Source organism: Rhinopithecus roxellana, chromosome 17 (genome assembly GCF_007565055.1).
Source record: "Rhinopithecus roxellana isolate Shanxi Qingling chromosome 17, ASM756505v1, whole genome shotgun sequence".
Taxonomy (NCBI): Eukaryota; Metazoa; Chordata; class Mammalia; order Primates; family Cercopithecidae; genus Rhinopithecus; species Rhinopithecus roxellana.
In genome coordinates this window covers 39,549,880-39,576,116 of record NC_044565.1, presented here as the reverse complement: position 1 = coordinate 39,576,116, position 26,237 = coordinate 39,549,880, and the positions used below count along the sequence as shown (strand labels likewise).

The following is a 26,237-nucleotide window of genomic DNA, read 5'->3' as shown; positions in this document are numbered from 1 at the left end:
TCTTTCCATCTCTGTATCAATTTGGTCTGCCATTAGTTTCTGCCTACATCACTGCAATAATTTCCATCCAACGCTGCCCAATAGAACTTTTTGTGATAATGGAAATACTGTATATCTTTGTTCTCCAGTGCAGTAGCCACTAGCCATATGTGGCTATTGAGTACTTAAAATATCGCTAGTTCAGCTGAAGAACTGAATTTTAAATTGTATTTCACTCTCATTAATGGAATTTACATTTAAATGGTGACATCAGGTTAGTGGCTACCATATCGAACAGAATAGTCTCTCTACTTTCAGTTTTCACCATCCCCACTATGCCAATCCATTTATCATACTTCTGACCACGACAACCTTTCTAAAATGCAAATCTAATCATGTTACATATAGTTCCTCCCCATTTATAAGCTTTCTGTAAGTTCCCATATTTTTCAGAGTAAAGTATAAATAGCCACAACTACTCTGCCTCCCTGGCCCACTTCCCAGCATATTCCTCAGATACCAGCTGTGGCAAACAACTTGAGATTTCCTGAATATATCACACTGGTTTTTTAAATTTTTAATAAAAAACATTTTATCTTGAAATAATTGTAGGCTAATAGAAAATTGCAGAAAGAGTCCCATCACTCAGCTTTCTTCAGTGGTGACATCTTATATAAGTGCAGTAGAGTATCAAAACCAGGAAACTGACGTTGGCACAGTACTGTAACTAGCCTATGAGCTTATTCAGTTTTCAGCCGTTTTTACATGTGCTAATAGGTGTGTGTGTAGGTTTATCTAGTTTTGTCATCTAGTTTTGTCATAAGGGATCTTATCTCTCTTTTCTTTTCTTTTCTATTTTCTTTTTCTTTTTCTTTTCTTGTCTTTCCTTTTTCTTTTTCTTTTTTTTTCTGAGACAGAGTCTTGCACTGTTGCCCAGGCTGGAGTGCAGTGGCGTCATCTCAGCTCACTGCAACCTCCGCCTTCTGGGTTCAAGCGATTCTCCTGCCTCAGCCTCCCAAGTAGCTGGGCCCAGCCCCATCCTTGTCCCCTCGCAATCACTAATATGTTCTCCATCTCTGTAGTTTTGTTACTTTGAGAATGTTTTATGAATAGAATCATATAGTATGTCACTTTTTGAGATTGGCTTTTTTCAGTAAGTGTAATGCCCTAGAGACTTGTCCAGGTTGTTGCAGTGCAATGCCTTGTTACATTTCCTCAATTTAATATGTGCTGACCCTTCTGCTGGCTGTTTCCCTTTTAGGCCTGAGCTCAGGTTTTTGCCTGTCTTGGTGTAAGTTAGATACTCCTTTCTCTGTGCTCTCATAACCTTTGTTTCTACCTCTTCTTTTATCATACTGTCCTGCAAGGAGGTGTTTAGTTTACTGTCTTCCCCAATAGACTTTTGAGTAATCTCTGAGGGTAAAGATTTCATCGGAATATCTCTAGTGCTTACTTCAGTGTTTGGCACATAGTAGGTGCTCAGTAAATAAATGTTGGTTAAGTTAATAAACATTGACTGCTTAGTGAATTGCATATTACCTTGTACCAGATTAGTTATTCAATAAATGTTTGTTGAATAGTAATGATTGATTAACTTATTTTAGGGCACAAGGGATCCAATTTGTGCCATAACTGCATCAGATAAGATATTGATTGTGGTAAGTTTTGCAAAAACTTATTTTATGAATAATAATTGTTTAAATTATAAAAATACTCTAGGAGCCAGGTGTGTGCCCCATGTCTGTAATGACAGTTACTTGGGAAGCTGAAGCAGGAGGATTGCTTGAGGCCAGGAGTTGGAAACCAGACTGAGAACACAGTGAAATCCTGTCTCTAAAAAAAAAAATTATAGTAAAGTTTTGAATATCATCTTATGGGCGCCCCAAGTTTTACTGTACCCTGAATATAAGTTCAGTATAAGAAATAAGAAAGTTTTAAAGCTTTCCTCACAAATTATTAACCATTTGCGAAAACAGCTATTTATGAAAGCAATTAGAATGATGACCAGACGAGAAGACAGGCTACACTTACAGTTTCTAACACTGAGTGGAATGAGTCCTGTGGAAGGTTGATGGATGTGGGGCAGATTGCATGGTGGTAGTAGGTATTAGAAAGTTTCCTCCTCTGTGTAGCCCGATATTTTATGTTGGAGAAAGTGCTTTGGCTCAGCTACTTTCATAAGACTTAGAATGACGAGGTAACATGTTTGCCAGCCAGTAAAATAGAGAAACCTATGGCAAATTTCAGCTGAATTTTTCAGATAGAATCAATGACATAGTGTCTTCTCTTGACCTCTAAGATTTGAAAATATTAATTTTAGAAATAAATGTTTACTTTAATACAGTAATGCTGCTGGGGTTATTGCATTTGAATTATGTAAACAAAACCTTAATAGTATATATTCCAGTTCTAGTTACATTCCTCAGCCATGAGCTAATTTTATGGGAGGAAAAATCTTAAGAGCGTAATATTTCTATAGTATTTCCTCCTTTCTGATAAGCCCTCATGAGACTCAGCTGCAAAAGCAGTGGTTCTCTGATTAAAAAGAGGAGAGGTGAAGATCAGCTGTGTGGAGGCTTCCACTTTGTCCCATTGCCATGGCCTGAGGTAGCCAAGGGTTTGAAACCCACAGTTCTCTCATGGCATTGTACTTACTGTTGATCTGTCAACTTTAAGATTTGCCCTGAGTTGTGTAGACAATTATATGCTGCTTTTTTTTAAAAAAACATATTTAAACTAATACTCATGGTATCACTGCATTCAGATCATCTTTCCTTTTGCTAAAAACTAGTATCAGATGGATGGCTATAGGATAAAAACCTAGACTTTCATAACAGTTATTTCATATGATCTTCTGTTGATTTTTCATATACGTATGTAATTTAACTCAACAAGTACTTTATGTTTTAGCTTTTAATGTGCCCTGAATATTAGCCTAGATAACAAATATAAATAACTTTAGATTTTTTTCCTTGTGATAGAAGAATTTGTGTATTACTAAAGTGCTAGGTTTCTGACTTCTTTCTTGAACATTACATGAAAAAAATTAGAATACTTCAGCTGTTTGAAAAAGGTTTAATTAAATTAATAGATAAATATATACTTAAGAACATGATTCGTTATTAGAATTGAGAATTTGCTGTGACATCACTTTGGTTTTAAGACAAATGTATAGACATAGAGAGAGATAGTTGTAGTTTAATATTATGATACACATACGCTTAATTAAGTAATCAAAAGTAATTTCCATAGGGTCGTGAATCTGGCACCATTCAGAGATACAGTCTACCTAATGTTGGTTTGATTCAAAAATATTCTGTTAATTGTCGAGGCTACCAGTTATCCTTGAATTGCAACTCTAGGTAAGCCTGAAAACTCTGCTCATGTAGATGTTAGACTTAGGAATTATCAGTTGGGATTGTTAGATTTATATGTAATAAATGTAAAGATGGGTGTGTCTATTGAACTTGTCTTAAAATTCAGTATGGTTTTATTTTATACTGCATTTGGTTTAAATGTCTTTAATGGGGCATATGGAAGTACTAGTATAATTTTTACTCTGAAAACTTAAAAGCATTGAGATTATTTTATATTTCATACCCATTGGTTTCATCTCTTTGGATACATTTTCCTCAGAAGAGAGCAAAATGGAGAGTAATCCATATCTTGTATCAAATTTATTTTAAAAAATTTAAGCCATTTCTACTGTATTCCAGGTTTCTGATAATCTGATTTTGAAGAAGAATGGCTGTAGGTAATTATTCTCATGATTGCTGATAGTAATTTTATAGTTTTTTCCTTTTCTCCAATTGCATTATTTTTAGCCGTCTTGCTGTCATAGATATCTCAGGAGTTCTGACTTTCTTTGACTTGGATGCTCGAGTAATGGACAGTACAGGACAGCAAGTAGTTGGAGAGTTGTTAAAATTGGAGCGAAGAGATGTCTGGGATATGAAGTGGGCCAAAGATAATCCTGATTTGTTTGCAATGATGGAGAAGACAAGAATGTATGTTTTCAGAAACTTGGATCCTGAGGTAAAAACAAGAAATGAGTGTTAACAGTCTATAAATAATGAGCCAAATATAAAAACCTGGATGATTCCCCCTTGTTTCTTTAAGAAGTTTGTTGAACAGCAGTGCCAACATGGCTGCATGAATTTCTGAAAATAAATAGGAACATTTCTGTGGATTTTAAAAATATTTGGTCTTAGGTGAGAAAATGCTTATCTATTAAATATTCTCTAGTTTCTCCGAAAGGTACTTCCTAGGCATTTATTTATCTGTTCTAAAAAGGTGGAGCCATGGTCACTAGTCTTTTTTTTTCTTTGTCAAACTTAAGAAAACAAAGAAAGTCAGTAGTCTTATCTACCAGAATTTCTTAAAAGAACCTAATCAAAAATACAGTTTTCAAATTTCCTTGTCCATTCATTCTTTTCTGTCTCTTTATTCTGTGCTTACTTTGTCTTATTTCTATTTATATTTATCATATCGCTCACAAATCTGTGTTCTTTCTTAACCCAGATATTCTTAAAAGTATGCAAGTGCAGGCAGTGATTAATCTCTCTTTTGGGTATGAGGAAGCCCCCTCTGTTCTCATTTTTAAGGTTATATTTTGATTTTCTGCTTGTGGCTCACATCAGCTAATTTCTATGCTCTGGATTTTCCTGTCACTTAGTCGACTCTGGCCAACTGTCAGCTGTTGTATTTAGGAAATACAAAATAATCTGGTAATCTAATCAAAATATCATTAAGAAGATAAATCTTTTAAATGACTTTTGAATTAGTAATGGATTTCAATTTGGAATTTTCTGTACTCCTGCTGCACTCTACTCTTGTAAATAATAAGGAATAAGTTAATAAATGCTTTGCATAGTTAATTTCCATTTGTTTGCATGTATAGCTTCCTTCTTGGGAAGAAATTGCATGCTTGGGCCCCTGAGCTGACAAAGGGTTTCTGGAGTAATTTATTTAGTGGTAAACTGTTAGCCCCTTTAATATCCTAAATTATTTTCACATTTCCCCATTTGAGCCCTACTCAGGAATTTTGGATGTAAAATGCCCTGATGTAAAGTGCTCTCAAAGGTTCTGTTAAGGCTTTTGCAAGTCTTAGGATCTTTGTGATTCCTCGACCCTGAGAAATGGTTCAAAGGAAAGGCATTCAGATTCAGGGCTGTTGCATTTGACCTGTAAGCATGCGCTTCTTTCAGGGGTCCAAGGGAAATTTAATCCTTGCCACAAAACAACTGTGGGAATTTGACAGGTAATCACAGGATAACCTTGAGGATGGGAGTAGAATACTTTTTGAATGTTAAGAGTCTTTTCTATCCTTTGCCCTGCTCATACTAAGTCACAAATCATATGCCTGGAAAAGGGAGAATGTTTGTTATATCTGGCTGCTCATACTGTGTCTATAGCACACATGGTCAGTCTGGTACAAGTGAAATCTTTGCCTGGTGGAAAGAGTTTCTTAAGTAGTTTTAACAGAACAACCTTTTAAAAACATACTATTTTTTAATTTGAATTTGTTTTCTGGTTTGGCATGTAGTTCAATTTCTGTTAGATTTAGAGCTAGATGGATTTCTAACAACCTTCCCACTGTCTGGATTTCTTTTTTGTTTTTTTTTTTTTTTTTTGAGACGGAGTCTCGCTCTGTCGCCCAGGCTGGAGTGCAGTGGCCGGATCTCAGCTCACTGCAAGCTCCGCCTCCCGGGTTTACACCATTCTCCTGCCTCAGCCTCCCGAGTAGCTGGGACTACAGGCGCCTGCCACCTCGCCCGGCTAGTTTTTTGTATTTTTTAGTAGAGACGGGGTTTCACCGTGTTAGCCAGGATGGTCTCGATCTCCTGACCTCGTGATCCACCCGTCTCGGCTTCCCAAAGTGCTGGGATTACAGGCTTGAGCCACCGCGCCCGGCCGGATTTCTTTATTAATGATGCTGTTCTGTTCTTTTCATTGACAAGGACACTGGCTTTCTGTGGTCGCAGCTGGTTTAGCTGCTCTGCTCATTTGCTTTTCTAGCTGCTCATTGATCATGTAAGAACATGATCTCTTCAAAACAGAGAAGATCTGTTTTACAGGATCTGCTGAGCTACATTTAATAGTATGTTCCTTCAGGACATAGTATTCTGTGTTACTATTTAGGAGTTAAGTTATTGTTTGACAGGTAATAGTAGAATATATTTTTATCCTTTTGAGTGTTGTTAAGAATTCTAAATTCATACCTTTATTTAAGCTGTAAGTCTTCAGATTATTTGAGAGAAAAAGATGCCATCTGTGTGCAGTTTTAATTTACTGATAAAGCACATTGTCTTTGAGAATTAGGAGATGAATATTTAATGTTGATATTCCCTGCTTGATCATTTTCATCTCCAGTGACCCTCTGAAGGTACTGATTGTGCTCTTTTGTTCTTTTTCTTGGCTCTTCCTTCTCATTGGCACTACAATTTCATATTCATGTTTCTTTCGTATCTTATAATTTCATCAATCAGACTCTCATTTTTGTACATTTGCTGCTTTTTCAAACAAGGTGCTCCCAAACTTTTGAATATATGCTTTTATATATACATATTTATTTAGAAATTATTTACATGACCTACCATATTAATATATTATGAATCATGCTCCAAAATAGAAATTTTAAAAGAATGAGAAAAATAAATTTTACTGGATGATATAACTTTATTTTTATAAGTCATGCTAATTGCTATGGTTCATGCTAATGCTACATTAGCTAGTATGTCAGCATAATGCAGATTTTAGAGCAAGGTTTTGTTAACTTAGTGGATAAAAATCTCATGTTTCAAATAGTCTACTTGATAACTTTGACCTTTTAGCTGACTTTTGGTCAGAACTGATAGGATTGTCATTGTTTTCATGTCATAAGGTGACTGACACAAGGATCTGTACTAGGAGTAAGAGAGGTGTCAGTTCTACCTTTCCTTGTTGGCTTGTGCTTACATTATTAATATTACTTTTAATTTACAAGTTCTTTGCAAGAAGCTTTTTAAGCCACTTGTCCAGTCTGTGAGGGTTAGCTAAAATTAGGTAATGTAATCCCTAAATTCACTTAGGTATATGCAAACCTCAGTATGTCACAATACGCTAAAATTGTAGGACAAATAAGGGTACTTCAGGATACTCATGTGGTACATATTATAAAGCCTTTTGATTTGTGTGCTGAATAAAGGTGCCAATATTTCTTGGTGTAGTATAGATTATTAAAGCTTTGGAAACTTTTTTAATAAAAAGAAATATCTTGTATACTGCTTAGGTGAGACCCTGCTGGTCTGAAACTTCGTATTTAAATGAAGTGTGTGAATAGTTAGCTAATGAATTTTGGAAACTAAAGAAAATTGGTTAATTCCAGCAGAAGTTGAATTTTTAAAATCTGAATTGCATAAATGTGTGTATTTACTTATGCATTAATAATCAGATTATTTTTGAAACTTTTTTATTTCTCTCTCTCCATCTTTCTCCCTTTCTCTTTGGTAGTGTTTTTTTTTTCCCATAGATCAACTTTTGTGAGTTTATCTTTTGATTATCTTGTTTTGTTGCACTGTCTAGCCAAAAATAAAAAAAATTTCTAATGATAAACATGTTTATACAAATATATTTGATTTACATATAGTATCAAAATAATCGAGGTATACAAAAGGCACCTATACCTTATAAGAAATATCTTATTATATATACTTCCTTTTTAAATTAAATTTTGTTCGGATTCTTTGTTTTTTGCTCTTAAAGCATATTATTTACCTTTATGTAATACAACCCTTTTTTAAGGTAATAAAGGGGTTTTATGAAATTTTCTTATATAACTTGAATATTTTATTCAACAATTTGTAATTTTTAAAAGAAAAACAACTTTTTTAATTTTAATTTTTTTTAAAGATAGTGTTTCACTGTGTTGGCCAAGCTGGTCTCAAACTCCAGACCAGAAATGATCCTCTTGTCTCAGCCTTCCAAAGTGCTGGGATTAAAGGCATGAGCCATGGGGCCTGGTCTGAAAAACATTTGAAAACCTTCAAAACACTTACAGTATGCATATAAGAGCCTCATTCTTAAACATACTAAAGTCAAACTAAATATGATTCCGTTTTTACCTCTTGTGTTCATCTTTTTGGTGTCTTCTTTTTATTATAATTTCTGAATCATATGTGAAGGACCAACTTTCAGAGTTATAAATTTGAAATGTTATTTCATTTGGATTTTGGTTACTTTCTACTTTATGAAATACATACATACACATAGTTTTAAAAATTGCAATCTGATACTATTTCTATTATCAGACAACATTATTCTATTTTTTTTATAGTATTCTTAGAGGTATTAAGTATATTGGCAGTTTATTTATTTTTGTCTATAGAATATTGATACCTTTTTTTCTACTAAAGATCTAGGGTAGCTACTTTACTTTATAATATGCATATCCTATTCCTTATTTCAACAAGCCTGTATGACACTAAGATAAGAGGCAGACATATAACAGTCTCATGCACTTACATATTGGCAAATAAATCTTAAGAGTAGGAAATATATCAGGAATGCACTCTGGTTCATGTTACAGAGGAGAGACTGTTCAGTGTGATGTGGGACTTCTTTGATAGATGGACTTACATACAAATACAGCATTTATCAGTTTTATGAAGAATTAACTTTAATATTGAATTGCATGAATTAGAATTTCAAGCTGTGTAAGACTTTTTATTAATTGAGAAAATTGGACTGATTACATGCTATTAGGGAATTAACATTAGTTATGTAAGGTGTGATCATAGTAATGTGGCCATGTAAGAGAAAATTCTTACGTTTTAAAGATATGTACTGAAATAGTTAGGGGTAAAATATCATGATGTCCGTAATTTACTGCATTTACTTTACAATACTTCAGCCAAGAAGTTAAATGAAGCATATTTACCATAATGTTAATTACTTAGGTTATGGGTATATAGGTTTTAATGACATTCTCTCTTCTGTTTACCTGAAACCTCTGATAATAAAATTTAAAAGCATGATTTGTTAGAAGAGAGGAAATTTTACATAATGAAACATAATATTTGTTTTTGTCTTTAAAGGAACCCATTCAGACCTCTGGATATATTTGTAATTTTGAGGATTTAGAAATTAAATCTGTTCTTTTGGATGAGATATTAAAGGTAATTCCTAAAAAGTTATATTTCTGTTGCTAGCTTGACTGGAGATTATTTATTTCTGGACCAGGCAGTGTAGTATCCTGGTTAGCAGTGTGGACCCAGGAGTCAGATGTATCTCAGGCCCAGCCCTGCTCTCTTATTGTTCAGCCTTTAGCTGGGTGCCGTCATCTTTTTGAACTTCACTTTCCTTTCCTGTAAAATGGTGATAAAAATGTATGAGTCTCAGTTATTGCCTTTATAAAATATGGATAATAATACTACTTATAGGATTGTTATTATTTAAGATAATGTGTGAAAAGCAATTAGCACAATGCTACGGCCAAGCGAGAGCTTAAAAAAAAAAGAGTGCTAATTGTTGTTATTGTTTTTGTAGTAATAACGATGTACTGAAGAACTATTTAGGAGTTTAGCCTTTTTCTAGTTCTAAGATACTCGAGTAACTTTTTTTAGAGATCTATCTTTCCATTCTTTCCAGGATTTGTAAAATAATTCTTTTTTTAAATTCAAGACATGATTTTGAACCCCTGCATTGGCCTTCATTGACTATCGTTTGAGAATTTTTTTTTCTCTAAGAATATACTGAGAGAAGTTTTACCTTCATTTTAGTCAAAGCATTAACTTTTTCTATGAATATATATAGTTTTTGAATTGAGATAGTAGATTTAAAATTTCCAGAAGTTAGTGGCAATTTGAAACAGGTTTTCATATTTGGGTTTGATATGTAAATTATGGCTCTTTTATTGTGAACCAGTTTCATTTTTCTATATCATAACCACCATGCAGCAACAGGATGGGCTCCCACCCAAAATCTGGTTTGGATGTAAAGATTGATGATACCATAGAGACACCAAGAATGTATCTTCCATAATGAGGTTTTTTAGGAGAGAGAAGGCAGGCTTCCCAAGCTGTCTGAAATATCTGGAAAGCACAGGGACAGGAGACTGGCTTGAGGGTGTTTTTGTTGTTGTTTTGTTGTTTAGTAGTTAGGGAGTGGGTCTGGGGTGAGGATTTTAATGGATAGGGACTTACGTGGTTTGAAACTCGCGCCCCAAAGTAAGGAGCATCTGGACTTTCTCATTAGCTTGCCCTGTATGAGGCAGAGGGGAAGAAGAAGGGGTGAGATTTAAAAGCTGTCAGCAGCCAACCATCAAAAATGGAGTCTGGGCTGTTATTACCTAGATTATGTAACCTCCAGATTTGACTATTTGACTCTTCTCTATATGGATAGCACTTTTCTTGTCCTTGTTTAAGGTATATGACTTGTAAAGCTAATGAACTTATTTCATTGCCTGTTTAACTTGAATACAGTACCACCAGATAATATTTTTTCCTTTTCCTCACATGTGAAGAAAGATGTCTTTTTTTTTTTTTTTCAGCAGGGTTTCTCTCTGTCACCCAGGCTGGAGTGCAGTGGTGCCATCATGGCTCACTGTAGCCTCTGCCTCCCGGGCTCAAGTGATCCTCCCACCTCAGCCTCGTGAGTAGCTGGGGTCCCAGGCACAGGCCACCATGCTTGGCTAATTTTTTGTGTTTTTTTTTGTAGAGATGGGGTTTCGCCATGTTGGCCAAGGCTGGTCTTGAATTCCGGGGTTCAAGTGAAACTCTCACTTTGCCCTCCCAAAATGTTAGGATTACAGGCGTGAGCCACCATGCCCAGCCAGATGTCTTTCTGCTTGTCTTCTTTCCGAAAAGATTCAGGGAAAGAAGACCTTATTTATGTATTTATTTATTTATTTTTCCAAATATGTGGTTTTTCCAGTGCCCTTTAAAAAACAGTCATAGGCCGGGCGCGGTGGCTCAAGCCTGTACTCCCAGCACTTTGGGAGGCCTAGACGGGTAGATCACGAGGTCAGGAGATCGAGACCATCCTGGCTAACACACTGAAACCCCGTCTCTACTAAAAACTACAAAAAACTAGCCGGGCGAGGTGGCGGGCGCCTGTAGTCCCAGCTACTTGGGAGGCTGAGGCAGGAGAATGGCGTGAACCCAGGAGGCGGAGCTTGCAGTGAGCTGAGATCCGGCCACTGCACTCCAGCCTGGGCGACAGAGCCAGACTCCGTCTCAAAAAAAAAAAAAAAAAAAAAAAAAAAAACCAGTCATAAATGGGTAGAGTCAAACTAAGGTGACTGAAATATTTTGTCTGGTTTTATATATTTAATGGTTTGATAGAGAGTGAGCTTCTTGAATCCCTAACATCTAGCAAGCATCTGATATAGAGTTGGTTTTCAGAAAGTGTTGGTTAAATTGATTTTTAAAAATGAATACTTCATTGCTTAAAGAAATGGCACAGTTATGTAGAATTCAAGCAATACAGAAAAGTACTGAAAACAGTTTAAATTAACCATAAATCCCACAACTCAGATATTTTAGTCATTATCATTAGATTAAACATCAGAACATCATTCTTTACAGCTACACGTTATATATGGAAATATGGATTTGATAGATTTAGATGGATGAACAGAAGTAATTTTATAAAAATGGCATCATTGTACAATCTACTTTTTTAGTGTTCATTTAATTAGATAACCTGAAAGTGAGTTTAAAGGAATTCTAGACATTTTGATAGTGTTTTTCCACTACGAACAATACCATTTTCCTGGGTTGAGAAGAAAAATTATGAAAAACCAGGAAGTTATTAGTCTGAATTATATTTTATTTTTTAATAGTATTGTCTTTCCACTCTGAAAGACAACATTCTTACATTTTCTTCTGTTTTTCCTTTTGTAGATATATTCTTTTTACATGGTCAAGATTTAGAACATTTTAATTTTGTCTTATAATCCTAATTTCCAGTTTTTAGTCTTAATATTTAAATGAATTCAAAGCTTTTTACTACATTTTCTCTGTACATAAGTTCTTAATTTTGATTAATCTTTTAGTTGGCTGGATTTCATCATTAGTAGTGTTTTTCAAGAAAGGCTCATAAATTTCCAATTGCCTTAAGCTCTAGAATGCATGAAAATGCCTGTGGTGTTGTTGCTGTAATTGATGATTATATTGAATTTTGTGAAGGTTTTTATTTTTTTTTATTTTTTTTATTTTTTTTTGAGACGGAGTCTCGCTCTGTCACCCAGGCTGGAGTGCTATGGCCGGATCTCAGCTCACTGCAAGCTCCGCCTCCCGGGTTCACGCCATTCTCCTGTCTCAGCCTCCCGGGTAGCTGGGACTACAGGCGCCGCCACGTCGCCCGGCTAGTTTTTTGTATTTTTTAGTAGAGACGGGGTTTCACCGTGTTAGCCAGGATGGTCTCGATCTCCTGACCTCGTGATCCGCCCGTCTCGGCCTCCCAAAGTGCTGGGATTACAGGCTTGAGCCACCGCGCCCGGCGAAAGTTTTTAGATAAAGAAGGGCTCTCAGTGGTAAAATGATTTACCCAAAGTTCATCTGTTCATCAATTCAGCAACTATTAAGAGCCAATAAGACGCAGTTCTTGGCCTCAGGTAGAAGAGTTGAGGAGATGGGTAAGTAATTCAGTTGCCAGAAAAGAGTTGGGTGCTGTGATTCAGTCATGATGGTTTACCTGTTCAAAGTTCTGAAGCAGGAGAGCATTAGATCAGTTCTGAGACAATGAATATTGAATACTGTAAATAGTACAGCTAGGCATTGTGCTGAATCTTTGAGATATGTTATCTCATTTAAGGTGAAAAACCAATCTGAGCAGAGGGAAACAGGGATGCGTAACTGTGAGGGACCGCTTCTGCCATTTTCCTCTGTCCCCTTTTCCTCATAGGCTACCTGATTGCCTCAGGAGGGACTTCACTTGTGGGTTTTGGGTGTTTTTCAAATAACTCAAAAGACCCAAACATGAAGACTTCTCTTCCTTATTTTGCTCACAATACGATGCCGTTTTTTTTCTTGTTTTGTTCTGTTCTGGTTTTTAATATAAAAAAGAAACATATACTCTAACAGCAAGTATTTGAAATTTTTTTTGTTTCCATCTTTACTTTCAGGATCCAGAACATCCAAACAAGGATTACCTAATTAACTTTGAGATTCGGTCTCTGCGAGATAGCCGAGCACTGGTTGAGAAGGTTGGAATTAAAGATGCATCTCAGTTCATAGAGGACAATCCACACCCTCGACTTTGGTATTTTAAAAAAGCAAACTCTCCCAAGATGTCAGGTGTAGGTTTTTAAAGTCTCAACTCTGTCCCTCTGCTCCCCTACTATCCTCCTGATGGGAACAAACTTCCATTCTTGCTCTTCTTTGTAAAATATAGAAATTCATTTTAGATTTGGAAGTCCTCAAAATAAGCAGAATATTATTTGAAAAATGTTTACATGTGTTACTTTCCACCATGTTTCTCTAGAAACAATAGACATAATAATTGATAATTGTGATTCAAGACTAGTTTATCAGTAATTTGCAATATGCATTTATGTTTTTGTTTCTTTTAAAATAAAGGCGCCTACTGGCTGAAGCAGCTCTTCAGAAGCTGGATCTATACACTGCAGAGCAAGCATTTGTGCACTGCAAAGATTACCAAGGCATTAAGTTTGTGAAGCGCTTGGGCAAACTGCCAAGTGAGTCAATGAAACAGGCTGAAGTTGCTGGCTACTTTGGCAGGTTTGAAGAGGCTGAAAGAACATATCTCAAGATGGACAGAAGGTAAATTACGAAGGTGCAGGCATCCCCGAGTACTCTATCAGTTCATCATTGTATTTTTTACAAATGGGGACTATAAATAGATTAGGTGTGTCATACAGTTTCTTTCAGAAATTAATTTCACATTTGGATTACAACCTAGATATTCTACGTGCCCCTCATTTATTTGTATTTCATAGTCTGGAGGCAGTTTTCTTCTCTGTTTTTAAATTTAATAATGGCTGACTATGGGAGGTTTTGTTTTTTTTTTTTTTTTTTTTTTTTGAGATGGAGTCTCGCTCTGTCACCCAGGCTGGAGTGCAGTGGCCGGATCTCAGCTCACTACAAGCTCCGCCTCCCGGGTTCACGCCATTCTCCTGCCTCAGCCTCCCGAGTAGCTGGGACTACAGGCACCTGCCACCTCGCCCGGCTAGTTTTTTGTATTTTTTAGTAGAGACGGGGTTTCACCGTGTTAGCCAGGATGGTCTCGATCTCCTGACCTCGAGATCCGCCCGTCTCGGCCTCCCAAAGTGCTGGGATTACAGGCTTGAGCCACCGTGCCTGGCCGTTTTTTTTTTTATTTGGTGGGAAAAAATGATAGAACAACAGAGACTGGGATCTTTCAGATTTATGACATAGCTCATTATTCCAGTTCTTTCTTTCTTTGTTTGTTTAGGTCATTATTTAATTTTCTGTTGTCAAGAGGCATAAAATAAAAATCAGAAGTAGTTAGGGAGTGAGATTAGTTCTTTATATTTCATTTTTGATTTATATAAAATAATATGTGAACTTCATAAATATTTCTTCTTTTGAATTAAAGAACTGTAAGGCCTGTCTCCCTCACCAGGAATCAAACCCAGGCAGCTGCTGTGAAAGCAGAGAATCTTAGCCACTGAACCTCAAGGTGGAGAGTCTGTCTGAACTTCATTTCAGCTGTTAACATTGTATCTCATTTTCATTAATGTTATTTATACTCCCAGGAGATCTCTAATATGACTTAGGCTCTGAAAAGAGATATAAAACCACATGTGTTTACACCTTGTTTTGTTTTGAAATAAACCTGATCATGTCTAAGAAATTGCTGAAAAGAAATGATTATTATTTAAATCATTATTTTGCTAAATTGAAAGTCCAGGAAAGTAAAGGCACAACATTGTTTTCTTTTCCCTAGTCCGGTATCTTAGACCATTTGGACTGCTATAAGAAGATACCTGAGACTGGATAATTTATAAAGAATGGAAATATTTTTCTCACAGTTCTGGAGACTAGGAAGTCTAAGGTCAAGGCGTCAACAGCTTTAGTGTCTGTTGAGGGCCCTGTCTTCCAAGATGGTGCTTTGAATGTTATGCCTTTACATAGTGGAACGTGAAAAGGGCAAAAGGGGCAAATTCTCTGAAGAGTCTTTTATAAGGGCGTTAATCAATTCATAAGGGCAGACATAATGACTTCCCAAAAACCCCACCTCTTAATACTATCACAATGGAGATTAAGTTTTAACATGAATTTTGGAGGGGACACACATTCAAACCATAACCTCCAGGTGCTCCTCATTTCCTCTTACCTAGTCAGGCTAAGTTTCTAAAATGTTTGGAGAGTCACATTGTTCACTGCTGTGTAGTCTCAGCACTAGAACTGTGCCTAACACATAGTAGGCTCTTGGTAAATATTTGTCAAATAGATGAATGAATTAATGCCTTTGTTTGCAGGGATCTTGCTATTGGCCTCCGGCTGAAATTGGGGGATTGGTTTAGAGTACTCCAGCTCCTGAAAACTGGATCTGGTGATGCAGATGACAGTCTCATGGAACAAGCCAACAATGCCATTGGAGACTACTTTGCTGATCGACAAAAGTGGTATGTAACTTACCTGGAGCTCCTCAAGCATTTGTGCGACACTTAGTAGCTGCCTGAGTACTTCTCTAGGAAGTAATCCTGGGGAAATGAAGATCATCTTCTTGAATTCTAAGATTCAGATACCTCTAGATTCATCTTGGAAAGCCAGAGATCCTGTGAAGTTGTGAGATGAGCACTACAAAAATTTGGAGTGTATAAACACAAAACTTGCACTTAGCTCCACGCAGTTTTCTCTTTGAGACTACTTTGATAGTAGTCAAAGAGATACTTTGAGTATATAATTCTACGATGTTTTATGATTTATTTTTGAACAAAGTTTAATAAATGTTTTTATTTGCTTTATTATATATTATTTTCAGAAATCATTGACTTTTGTTCTTTTCATTTTGATTAGTATGCTTATTTATGTCGGTGTTTGGGAGCAAAGCAGTGGTATTTCTTAAGAATAGCCAAGGAATGTTACAACTAGCATATGCTTTAGATTTTTTCCCCCATTTTGAAAGTTATTCTGGAGCTGAAGATAATGAACAGTAATACTAGCACTGGGAATTCTGCTGAAGGAACATTTTGGTTGAAAGGGCTTATTTATCAGGAGATTCATATTAGTTCTACAAGCTTTTCCTTTTTTCTTTCTGTAGGTTGAATGCTGTACAATATTATGTACAAGGGCGGAACCAGGAACGCTTAGCTGAATGTTACTATATGTTAGAGGATTATGAGGGATTAGAGAACCTTGCCATTTCACTTCCAGAAAACCACAAGTTACTTCCAGTAGGTATTGCAAATTTTAGGTTTTGGAATTGTTAGGTTACTTTATAAAATTTTATGTTATAGTCAGGAAATATCTCCCACAATAAAGAAAATTAAAAATCTATAATTTTACAGTTTCTTAGACATGGAATGATGCTTTTAACTATAAAGCAATATATAAATTATATAGAATGCTTGAAAATGGAGGGGGAAAGTCAGTCACTACTTTAACATTACCACAGTCTCGTGTTGTCTGTTAAGATTTATAAAGTTGCTTTTTAAATGTTAGCTGAATACATGAAATATTTACAGATGAAATGATATGTTGCTAGGGATTTGCTTCAAAATAATCTGAAATTGTTTGAAATTTGCTGTAACTTAAGTTTAAAATGATTGCTCAACTTTTATTATGTTATATTAACAATAAAGTATTTCAAGTTAAAAGAGAAATCGAAGAGTTCTCTTGCTTTCGAATGTTCTTTTAGAGCCTCTTAATTAATTGTTGAATACTGTAAATAAGTTTGTATTTTATGTGTTTAATATGTAAATCACTAAGCTGTACAATGCTTGTAGAGCTGACGGCTCTCAACTGCAGAGTCTGAACGTATATCAGTTGTGAGTTCCACTTCAAAGATTTTGCCTATTAGCTAATAGATAAGTATAGAATTATGGCAATTCAGTTTTCCCTATTGTGAATTTGAGCAGTTATCTCTGTAATGGTATTTTCACTCCCCCTTATTTTCAATCCTATGGGTTTTCTTGAGTAGGAAAGAAACTGAAATTACTTAGAACCCTGGGGTATAGCGAAGAGTGTATCCTCCATTAGTGTTGTCTGTTAGATGTGTCTGATGACACCAACAAACATTTTGCTGTAGGGTATCTAGAATAGTAATATTCCTGAGTAAATACTAAGTAATTATAACTATAATAATAATTAAATAACTAAAATAGTAAAGATTTTAGTATTATAAGTTTTAAATAGAGTTATAGAAGAATTTTTAATAATATGGGAAGGTGTACATAATATTTAAGTAGGAAATATGGGATACAAAATTATGTATTGTATGATTGTGTACAACACAAACATATACATATATATTCATAGGACAAAGATGTTAAGAAATTACACCATGGCCGGGCGCGGTGGCTCAAGCCTGTAATCCCAGTACTTTGGGAGGCCAAGATGGGCGGATCACGAGGTCAGGAGATCGAGACCATCCTGGCTAACACGGTGAAACCCCGTCTCTACTAAAAAATACAAAAAACTAGCCGGGCGAGGTGGCGGGCGCCTGTAGTCTCAGCTACTCGGGAGGCTGAGGCAGGAGAATGGCGTAAACCCGGGAGGCGGAGCTTGCAGTGAGCTGAGATCCGGCCACTGCACTCCAGCCTGGGCGACAGAGCGAGACTCCATCTCAAAAAAAAAAAAAAAAGAAATTACACCAGACTATTGAGAGAGGTTTCTTATAAATGATAAGATTATGAGTAATTTCACTTTTTCATGTTTCGTAATTTTTTTTTTTACAATTAGAATATATTCCCTTATAATCAGAAAAATATAAGCATTGTTTTTAAAAAGATAGTTGGATATAAAATATATTTGCATACTTCTAAAAATATCGTAGAAGGGTTGGGGAGGGAAAACCTCTGGCTAACTAGATATTCTGAAAGAAAAAAAATGGTGTTCTGAAAATGGCCAGTGCAGCTGAACAAGTAAGATTTGTGGTGGTGGTGGTGGTGGTGGGGGTTCTTCCTTGCTGCCACCACTTTCCAAGGGAGTTCTGTTTTGGGTCTAGCTTCCTGAATTGATTAATGGCAGACTTCTCTAGGACATTTCTTTACAGAAGTATTTGAGAACTCTATGGATGTGAGATTTCCCTTAAGTCTCTAGTTAATAATTAGCCCTGAGTATACCACCAATTGACATAAAAGTTTTTTTCACGCACTTGTGGGGGATTTGTTTTGGAGCTTGACATTTCTGTGTACTAGCTACTGAACTGAGAGAAGAAAGGAGTGCAGTGTCTTCAGGGCCTTGTTAAAAATCAGATCCACAGCCTGAGCCAGTGAAGCTCTGGTTTTATAGAAGTGATGCCTTAGCATCCGTTCTCAATTGTACCCTCTGCCCTTGCGTCTGTTTACAAGAAAAATCTGTAACTACCAGTCAATTTAATACTCATACGTCCCTACAGAGTTTTGTGAAATTAAAATATAAGTAATTTCTTTGCTCTATGAAATCTGATAGTATTGTTTTGTTTGTACAGGAAATAGCACAAATGTTTGTCAGAGTTGGGATGTGTGAACAAGCAGTGACTGCATTTTTGAAATGTAGTCAACCAAAGGCAGCGGTAGATACCTGCGTACATCTCAACCAAGTAGGAACTGAAACTTCCTGTCTGTGCAGCTTGTTGTCTTAGGAATTTTTAAGTCAAGCCAAATTAAAGTCACCCTAGTGATCTTTTAAAGATTATTGGCAATGTAAGGGTTGGAGAGCCTGACATGAATTTTATGAAAGGAGCCAGGCAGGTATTCTCGGTATTCTCTTAATTGAGGACCAAGAAAGTTGCACTTACCTCTTAAAGTGCTACCATGAGGGGTGACCCACTTATAGCCAGCTCAGTATAGGAGCATGAACAAACCCTGTGCTTTTAGTCTGGCAAGTTTTTGTCTGGAAGTAATTTCATAATTTTCTGCGTTTTATTAGGGTTGGGTTTTGTTTCCAAAGAAGGACCAGTTAATAGTCGGTCATTGCCTGAGGAAGGAATCGAGTTACTTTATCAATATTTATTTTGGCAAATCTGTTTTCCTTTTCCTTTATAGAAAACATACATTTGATATTTTTAAGAGCTGAAATTAAACTAAAAGTACAGAGTTATTACAGAAACTACTGACAATCAATGTATTCTTTTAATATTTTTATTAAAGTATTTTTAAGACCTCATTTGCTTTATAAAAATAATTTTTAAATGTCAAATCTAGTAGGATATTTTCACAACTGAAATTGAATAATTTGTTTTACTATAAAATGTAAACAAGTATATCTTTTTCTTGCTTGATGTTTTGTAAGATGAGAATTACAAGATTAAGATGATTATAAACTTTGAAACTTTCATTTTCACATGTATTTCTTAAGCAAATCAGAGTCTTAGAGATCACTTAATCATTTTGACGTATGCTTATAGAACTTGTGTTGCTGTGATTTTAAATGCTATTTTTAAAATATAACCATTTTTAATTTGGAAATTTGGCTTTTATTATAAAGTTTAAGCTTTCTTGTGTGAATTTTATGATATATGTGACTGTAAATACTTGGGTGACTGAATGGTGTAATTTTTCTCCTAGTGGAACAAAGCTGTTGAATTGGCTCAAAATCATAATATGAAAGAAATTGGATCTCTGTTAGCTAGGTATGCATCTCATTTACTGGAAAAGAATAAAACTCTTGATGCCATAGCACTCTATCGGAAAGCCAATTACTTTTTGGATGCTGCTAAACTGATGTTTAAGGTAATGTAAAAATCTTAGTGAATATTTGATTTGTCCAGTCACAATATTTTAATATATGAAAGAGCACATTCTCCATTTTCTTTGGAAACAAATATTTATTATAGCAAAACCACTCTGGTTTTATTGCTTCTGTATACATTATTTTAGTGTTACTGCCTTTTACCAACAAAGATGTTTATTAATATTAGCAACTTACTAATACCTAAACAATTGTATGTTGAATACTGGAGTTTAAGAGTTAAAGAAAGTGCTGAAACTACAAAGAACAAATTTCTACAACAGGGAATTAAATTTTGTTGATAATAGAGTTTTGAGTTCTTTTAAATGTACAAGTTTTAAATATTATACTTTACATAATATTTATTTGGAGGGAAGATAATTACTATAGTATTAGTGTATACACATTTTACATTCTATTCTATTCCTGTTTAATTTAATGAAAAAGGAAAAATTTCTCTCAAAATCATTTAAATAAGTTTCAGCTTCTGAAGAATGCACTGTGTTAACACCATGATTTCTTTGTGTACTTGGAACTTTATTTTAAAAATCTTTGTGTTATGGAAAATACCAGCATTTCATCAACACTTTCTTTATTCTGATGTAGTTATCTAACAGCACCTCTCATTTTCTAAGAGTGATCTGAGTTCCAACTCCTAGGGCTAAATACTAAGGAAAGAACTAAATATATATAGGTACTAATGAAAAGAAGATAGGTTTTAAAATATTTATCTTAAATAGGTGGTATTTGTATTCCATCTTACTGATTTTCCTCCTTTTTTAGGGAATCAAATTTGTTAGTTTTGGAAATGATTATATTTGTACAAATATAGATAAGAAGTAACTTCCCTCAATTTTTAAAAATGTTTAAGGTTGCAGATGAAGAGGCAAAGAAAGGAAGTAAACCTTTACGTGTCAAGAAGCTCTATGTAATGTCAGCCTTACTTATAGAGCAACATCATGAACAGATGAAGAATGCCCAGCGAGGAAAAGTTAAAGGAAAAAGTTCAGAGGTAAAGTAGCAGGTTAAATAACATTAAATCATCCGAAGTGTTTAAGAAAAAAGAGAAAGAGACTGTCAGACTTCTCTTATGGACAGATCATTTAATTTGCGTGTCTGCATTTGTTTCTTTTTTTTTTTTTTTTTTTGAGACAGAGTCTTGCTCTGTCGCCCGGGCTGGAGTGCAGTGGCCAGATCTCAGCTCACTGCAAGCTCTGCCTCCCGGGTTTATGCCATTCTCCTGCCTCAGCCTCCGGAGTAACTGGGACTACAGGCGCCCGCCACCTCGCCCGGCTAGTTTTTTGTATTTTTAGTAGAGACGAGGTTTCACCGTGTTAGCCAGGATGGTCTGGATCTCCTGACCTTGTGATCCGCCCGTCTCGGCCTCCCAAAGTGCTGGGATTACAGGCTTGAGCCACCGCGCCCAGCCTGCATTTGTTTCTTTAAATGATATGAAGAAAAATAATGACTGACTTAGAATTAGTATTCAAATTTAGGAATTTCTACGTAGAAATATTGAAATTGTTTTTCTGTAATACGAATCTGTAGTCTTTGCTTTAATGTCTTATTGTTGTTAAAAAATTTTACTTACCTGGGAAATCCTCCTTTTCTCATCAGTGAGTTTTAAAACTTTCCTAGATATATTATTTTAATGCGTAAAAGAATGTCTGATTAACTTAAAATCTAATTAGTTATGTTTTAAAATTTATTCATACCAGTTTAACAAACTGAATTATACTAAAAAATTAAGTCTGTTTTGGGTGCAGTGGCTCACACCAGTAATCTCAGTGACTAGGGAGGCTTAGGTGGGAGGATCACTTGAGTCCGTGAGTTTGAGACTGCAGTGAGCTATGACCATGCAACTGCATTCCAGCTTGGGAGACAGTAATACCTCATCTCTTAAAAAAAAGTCTGTAATCATAGTTTAGTAATGATAAAATCTGCTCATTTACTTTAATGACTGTTGTTATTTGGGAGTTGATGCTGTGTGTGTGTTTGTACTGATGCAAAGCGTGGGCTGACTTTACTTGTAGGCCACTTCTGCCTTGGCTGGTTTGCTGGAAGAGGAAGTTCTATCTACAACAGATCGTTTCACAGATAATGCATGGAGAGGGGCAGAGGCTTACCACTTCTTTATACTTGCACAGAGGCAGCTCTATGAGGGATATGTGGACGCTGCACTGAAGACAGGTGGGCGTGTCACCTAATGTGTATAGTGTGTCTGAATATTATAAATTGAGTGTGAAGGGCCAGCTTCTTCAATTTGCCTTTATGTGGCCTTCAATAACATTTTTTCCTATGGATTTATTTTCTTACATTTGAGATTATGCTATATATAATTTGTCTTATGCATTCCCATTTTTGAAGTTTTTTTTTTAATGCAGAGAAAACACATAGCTCACAGAAATGTCAGAAATTTGAGATAAGCAAAAAGAACGTGTATAGCATTCATATGGCTAGCCATTCAAAGTTAAATACTTCATAAGATTCAAATCCTAATAGATCATGAATCTTTATTCCAATGGCATGATCTTAAAAGAAAACTTTTAGAAAAATTCTTTTATTTGAATATTTCTGGAATTCTATAGGGATGATTTTTATTTTTAATTATTTTTATAAGAGTTCTTTAGAGACCATATGTAATAATCCTCTTTCATATATATTGATTTTCCCTAGCGTTTATAAGTTATAGTTACTTAACCTTGCTAAGCTTCAGTTTCTCTTTGTGTAAAGAAAGGATAATAGTATCTTCCTCATAGAGTTATTGTAATGATTGAGAAGTTCATGAAAAGAAAACTCACTTATTTTGCTGCCTGGACATTGGGAGCCCTCAATAAGTGGTAGCTGTGGTGATGATATTAATAGTGTTTTTTTTATATAGTCATATCTGTCAGTCTTTTACTTCATATTTTTCATGCTTAGGAATTCCTTTAAGTTTTTTAAATATTATGTTTATTATAACATCTAAGTTATCCTGAAACCATATATTGAGTTTATTCTTTCTTAACAGATTTGAAATTCTACCTTCATGTGCCGAGACCAGCTCGGTCAGGGAGATCCTAACCCAGTGGCGATAGAGGAATTAAAGACATGCACACAGAAATACAGATGTGTGAAGTGGGAAATCAGGGGTCTCACAACCTTCAGAGCTGAGAGCCCCGAACAGAGATTTACTCATTTGAGATTGAGGTGCCACTATACCACCATGGTTCCAGATAATAGGAACTCTTGCCATACTTCTTATATCTACCATTTGACTGTTTTGTTCAGACCATCTGAACATAGTGTGGCCATGGCACGCAGATTGAGAGGTGCAATTCAAGCTAAACATCCCCTTAGGGGACCAATTAATAATGATTCCATAGGAATCGTGCAGCACCTTTACCTGTTCTGCAATGCAATCTTCTTAAACAAGTATGTTCATTTTTTCTGGCCAGGTTCAATTTTGTTTACAAATAGGTTTTTGAGGGCGGTATGCCTCAATTATAGGAGCAGATTTATTATGGTAAATACTGAAATCAGAAAGTATGTGTAACTACATCATAGAGTGATTACATCTAGGCATTATTGCCAGCCAAGATTGATAAAGATGCCCAATAAGTATAATTGTTCCCTGTGTCAGCCCTTATTGAAGGAATACTCATGGCAATGGTGATCACTGCTATCATAACTACCATTAAATTACTCATTGTGACTGGTTGTCCCGCTTTCCTCAGGTTTTCTTCCGCCATCTGTGACAGCTTCTTGATCTGTCCCCAGGTGGGTGGCTGTGTTCGACGGGTGTTGCTTGTGACAGTTGGGGTCCTCCTCTCCTCAGTGTCAGTCTTGACATTGCTGCAACCGGGGGGTCCTCGGGATCCTCCCGGAATCTCTTCCTCAGCATCTGGCTTATAAGGTTTCAGGTGTCTTGATGGTATCCAGATCGGCTGTTGATTTTGGCCTGGAGAAACACAAGCATAACCTCTACCCCAAATTATTATTTTACCTATTTCCCAACTTTTTGTTATCAGATCTCTCCACCAAACCAGTTGTTCTGCTTCTGTCTTTGCAGCTGGTTTCTGTAGATGCTGTTCAGCTGCTGATAACATCTGGCCTTTGGGCAGGCTCAAAAAATTTAAACTTAATAATGCTAGATTCATTTGTGTATGGGCTGTTCCATAATCCCTATTTCTCCCCCTTTTTTGTTTTTGTCATCAGTTGTTCATCTGTATGAAATCGTAACTGAGCATTTTCAATTAACTGTGTAGAATGAACCATGTTTGAAGAATCAGAAATCACATTAAAAGGCATGTCAAAAGCAGTCAATATCTCAATCACAGCTACAAGCTTCGCTTTTTGAACTGAAGTATAGGGCGTCTGGAAAACTTTACCTTTTGATCCAGAATAAGAAGCTTTGCCATTACTAGACTCCTCTGTAAAACAATGAAAATGTGTAGCAGGCTGCAGGTTGTTGATCGCAGGAATTGTAAATGCAAATTGTTCACAGTCTTGCTCAGCTAAGGGGGTAGTAAAGAAACAGTCTTGGCCAGGCGCGGTGGCTCAAGCCTGTAATCCCAGCACTTTGGGAGGCCGAGACGAGATCGAGACCATCCTGGCTAACATGGTGAAACCCCGTCTCTACTAAAAAAATACAAAAAACTAGCCGGGCGACGTGGCGGGAGCCTGTAGCCCCAGCTACTCGGGAGGCTGAGGCAGGAGAATGTCGTAAACCCGGGAGGCGGAGCTTGCAGTGAGCTGAGATCCGGCCACTGCACGCCAGCCTGGGCGGCAGAGTGAGACTCTGTCTCAAAACAAAACAAAAACAAACAAAAAAACAGTTTTTTAAATCTATGACAATTAAAGGCCAATTTTTTGGAATTATAGTAGAAGGCAATCCTGGCTGTAATGCTCCCATAGTTTGTGAAACTGAATTGATGGCTGTTAAGTCAGTTAACATTCTCCATTTACCTGATTTTTTTCTTAATTACAAAAACTAGAGAATTCCAAGGGGAAAATGTTGGAGCTGTGTGCCCATTTTCTAATTGTTTAGTAACTAATTTCTCTAAAGCCTCCAGTTTCTCTTTACTTAGCGGCCACTGTTCTATCCAAATTGGCTTATCTATTAACCATTTTAAAGGTAGAGTTCTGGAGGCTTTACAATGGCTGCCATCAAAAATGATATCCTAATCTTTGGCGGGAACTTTGTCTTTCTGCTTGAAGCAGTTCTTTCAAACCTTGCACATTTTTTTTCTGGTCCCATACCAGGGACATACCCCATTTCTTGCATTATATGCTGACTTTGAGGGCTATATAATTGTTCTGGAATTAGAACTTGTGATCCCCATTGTTGTAATAAATCTCTCTCCCTCATAAATTTATAGGAACAGAAGTTATAATTGGTCGAATAGTCCCAGTTTGTCCATCAGGCCCTTCACAATGCAAAATATAACTACTTATACTACAGGGGCTTTACCAACTCCAACTATGTAAAATTGAGCGGGTAGAATTGGCCACGTGGACGGCCAGTGCTGTAGAGAAATGATTGAAATGTCTGCTCCTGTATCTACCAAACCTTTAAATTTTTTCCCTGAATAGTTATTTCACAGGTAGGATGTTTAGATCAGTAATTTGATTTTTGATTTACCCAGTAAGCTGTCTTGTTTATTTGTGCTTCCAAATCCTCCTGTTCATTTAATTTCACTTTTCCCCATTTCCACATACGGCACAATCAGGAGCTGTGCTATGTGCTCTCCTGGCTCTGCTTTCCAGGGAACAGAAGTAGACATAACAATTTGAATTTCACCATTGTAATCTCAATCAATGACTCCTGTATGTATTTGTACCCCTTTTAAACTTAAACTAGACTTTCCTAAAAGTAATCCTATTGTGCCTGCTGGCAAGAGTCCACAGACTCCTGTTAGGACCCTTTGCGGGAGTTCCCCAGGCAGAAGACTCACAGCTTTTGTGCAGGATAAATCTACTGTGGCACTACCAGCTGTGGTGGGGGACAGACATTGTACAGGGGTGAGGGAATGGCCTGAGCTGGAAATGCCCCGATTTGGAATGGGGCCCGGGACGGGCCCCTCATTGTGTTTCCCAAAATTGGGTCCCCATCTTTATCAAACTTAGAGTGACACTGATTAGCCCAATGTTTTCCGTTTTTACATTTTGGACATATTTCAGTCTCAGCAGTTTTCTTTCTTCCCCTATCTGGTGGCCTGACTCACTGATTTTTTCTACATTTTTTTTTAGTATGACGATGCTTCCCACAGTTAAAACAAGCTCCAGGAAATAGAGTATTTCCTTTATCCACTCTTAGTCCTGCCATTTCTTGTGCTAGCAGAGTAGCCTTATGCAGATTACTTGCGATACCATCACAGGCCTTGATATAATCAATTAAATATGCTTTCCCTCTGATAGGTTGCAGAGCAGCCCAGC

At 36.3% G+C, this 26,237-nt stretch overlaps 1 protein-coding gene across 4 annotated transcripts in view; it reads left to right on the top strand.

Annotated features, from left to right (window-relative positions):
* LOC104678996 (WD repeat-containing protein 35-like) overlaps positions 1-26,237 on the top strand; it is a 77,739-nt gene that overhangs the window by 42,844 nt on the left and 8,658 nt on the right. For 3 of the 4 annotated variants that reach the window (XM_030920681.1, XM_030920683.1, XM_030920684.1), the window contains 12 exons: positions 1,584-1,637; positions 3,232-3,341; positions 3,804-4,014; positions 9,054-9,134; positions 13,085-13,221; positions 13,539-13,742; positions 15,425-15,571; positions 16,210-16,342; positions 18,580-18,690; positions 19,658-19,822; positions 20,692-20,832; positions 21,854-22,010. In XM_030920681.1, the coding sequence (XP_030776541.1) occupies positions 1,584-1,637; positions 3,232-3,341; positions 3,804-4,014; positions 9,054-9,134; positions 13,085-13,221; positions 13,539-13,742; positions 15,425-15,571; positions 16,210-16,342; positions 18,580-18,690; positions 19,658-19,822; positions 20,692-20,832; positions 21,854-22,010 (1,651 nt within the window). The remainder of the gene's footprint in view (positions 1-1,583; positions 1,638-3,231; positions 3,342-3,803; positions 4,015-9,053; positions 9,135-13,084; positions 13,222-13,538; positions 13,743-15,424; positions 15,572-16,209; positions 16,343-18,579; positions 18,691-19,657; positions 19,823-20,691; positions 20,833-21,853; positions 22,011-26,237) is intronic. The other variant, XM_030920682.1, reaches the window with a different exon arrangement.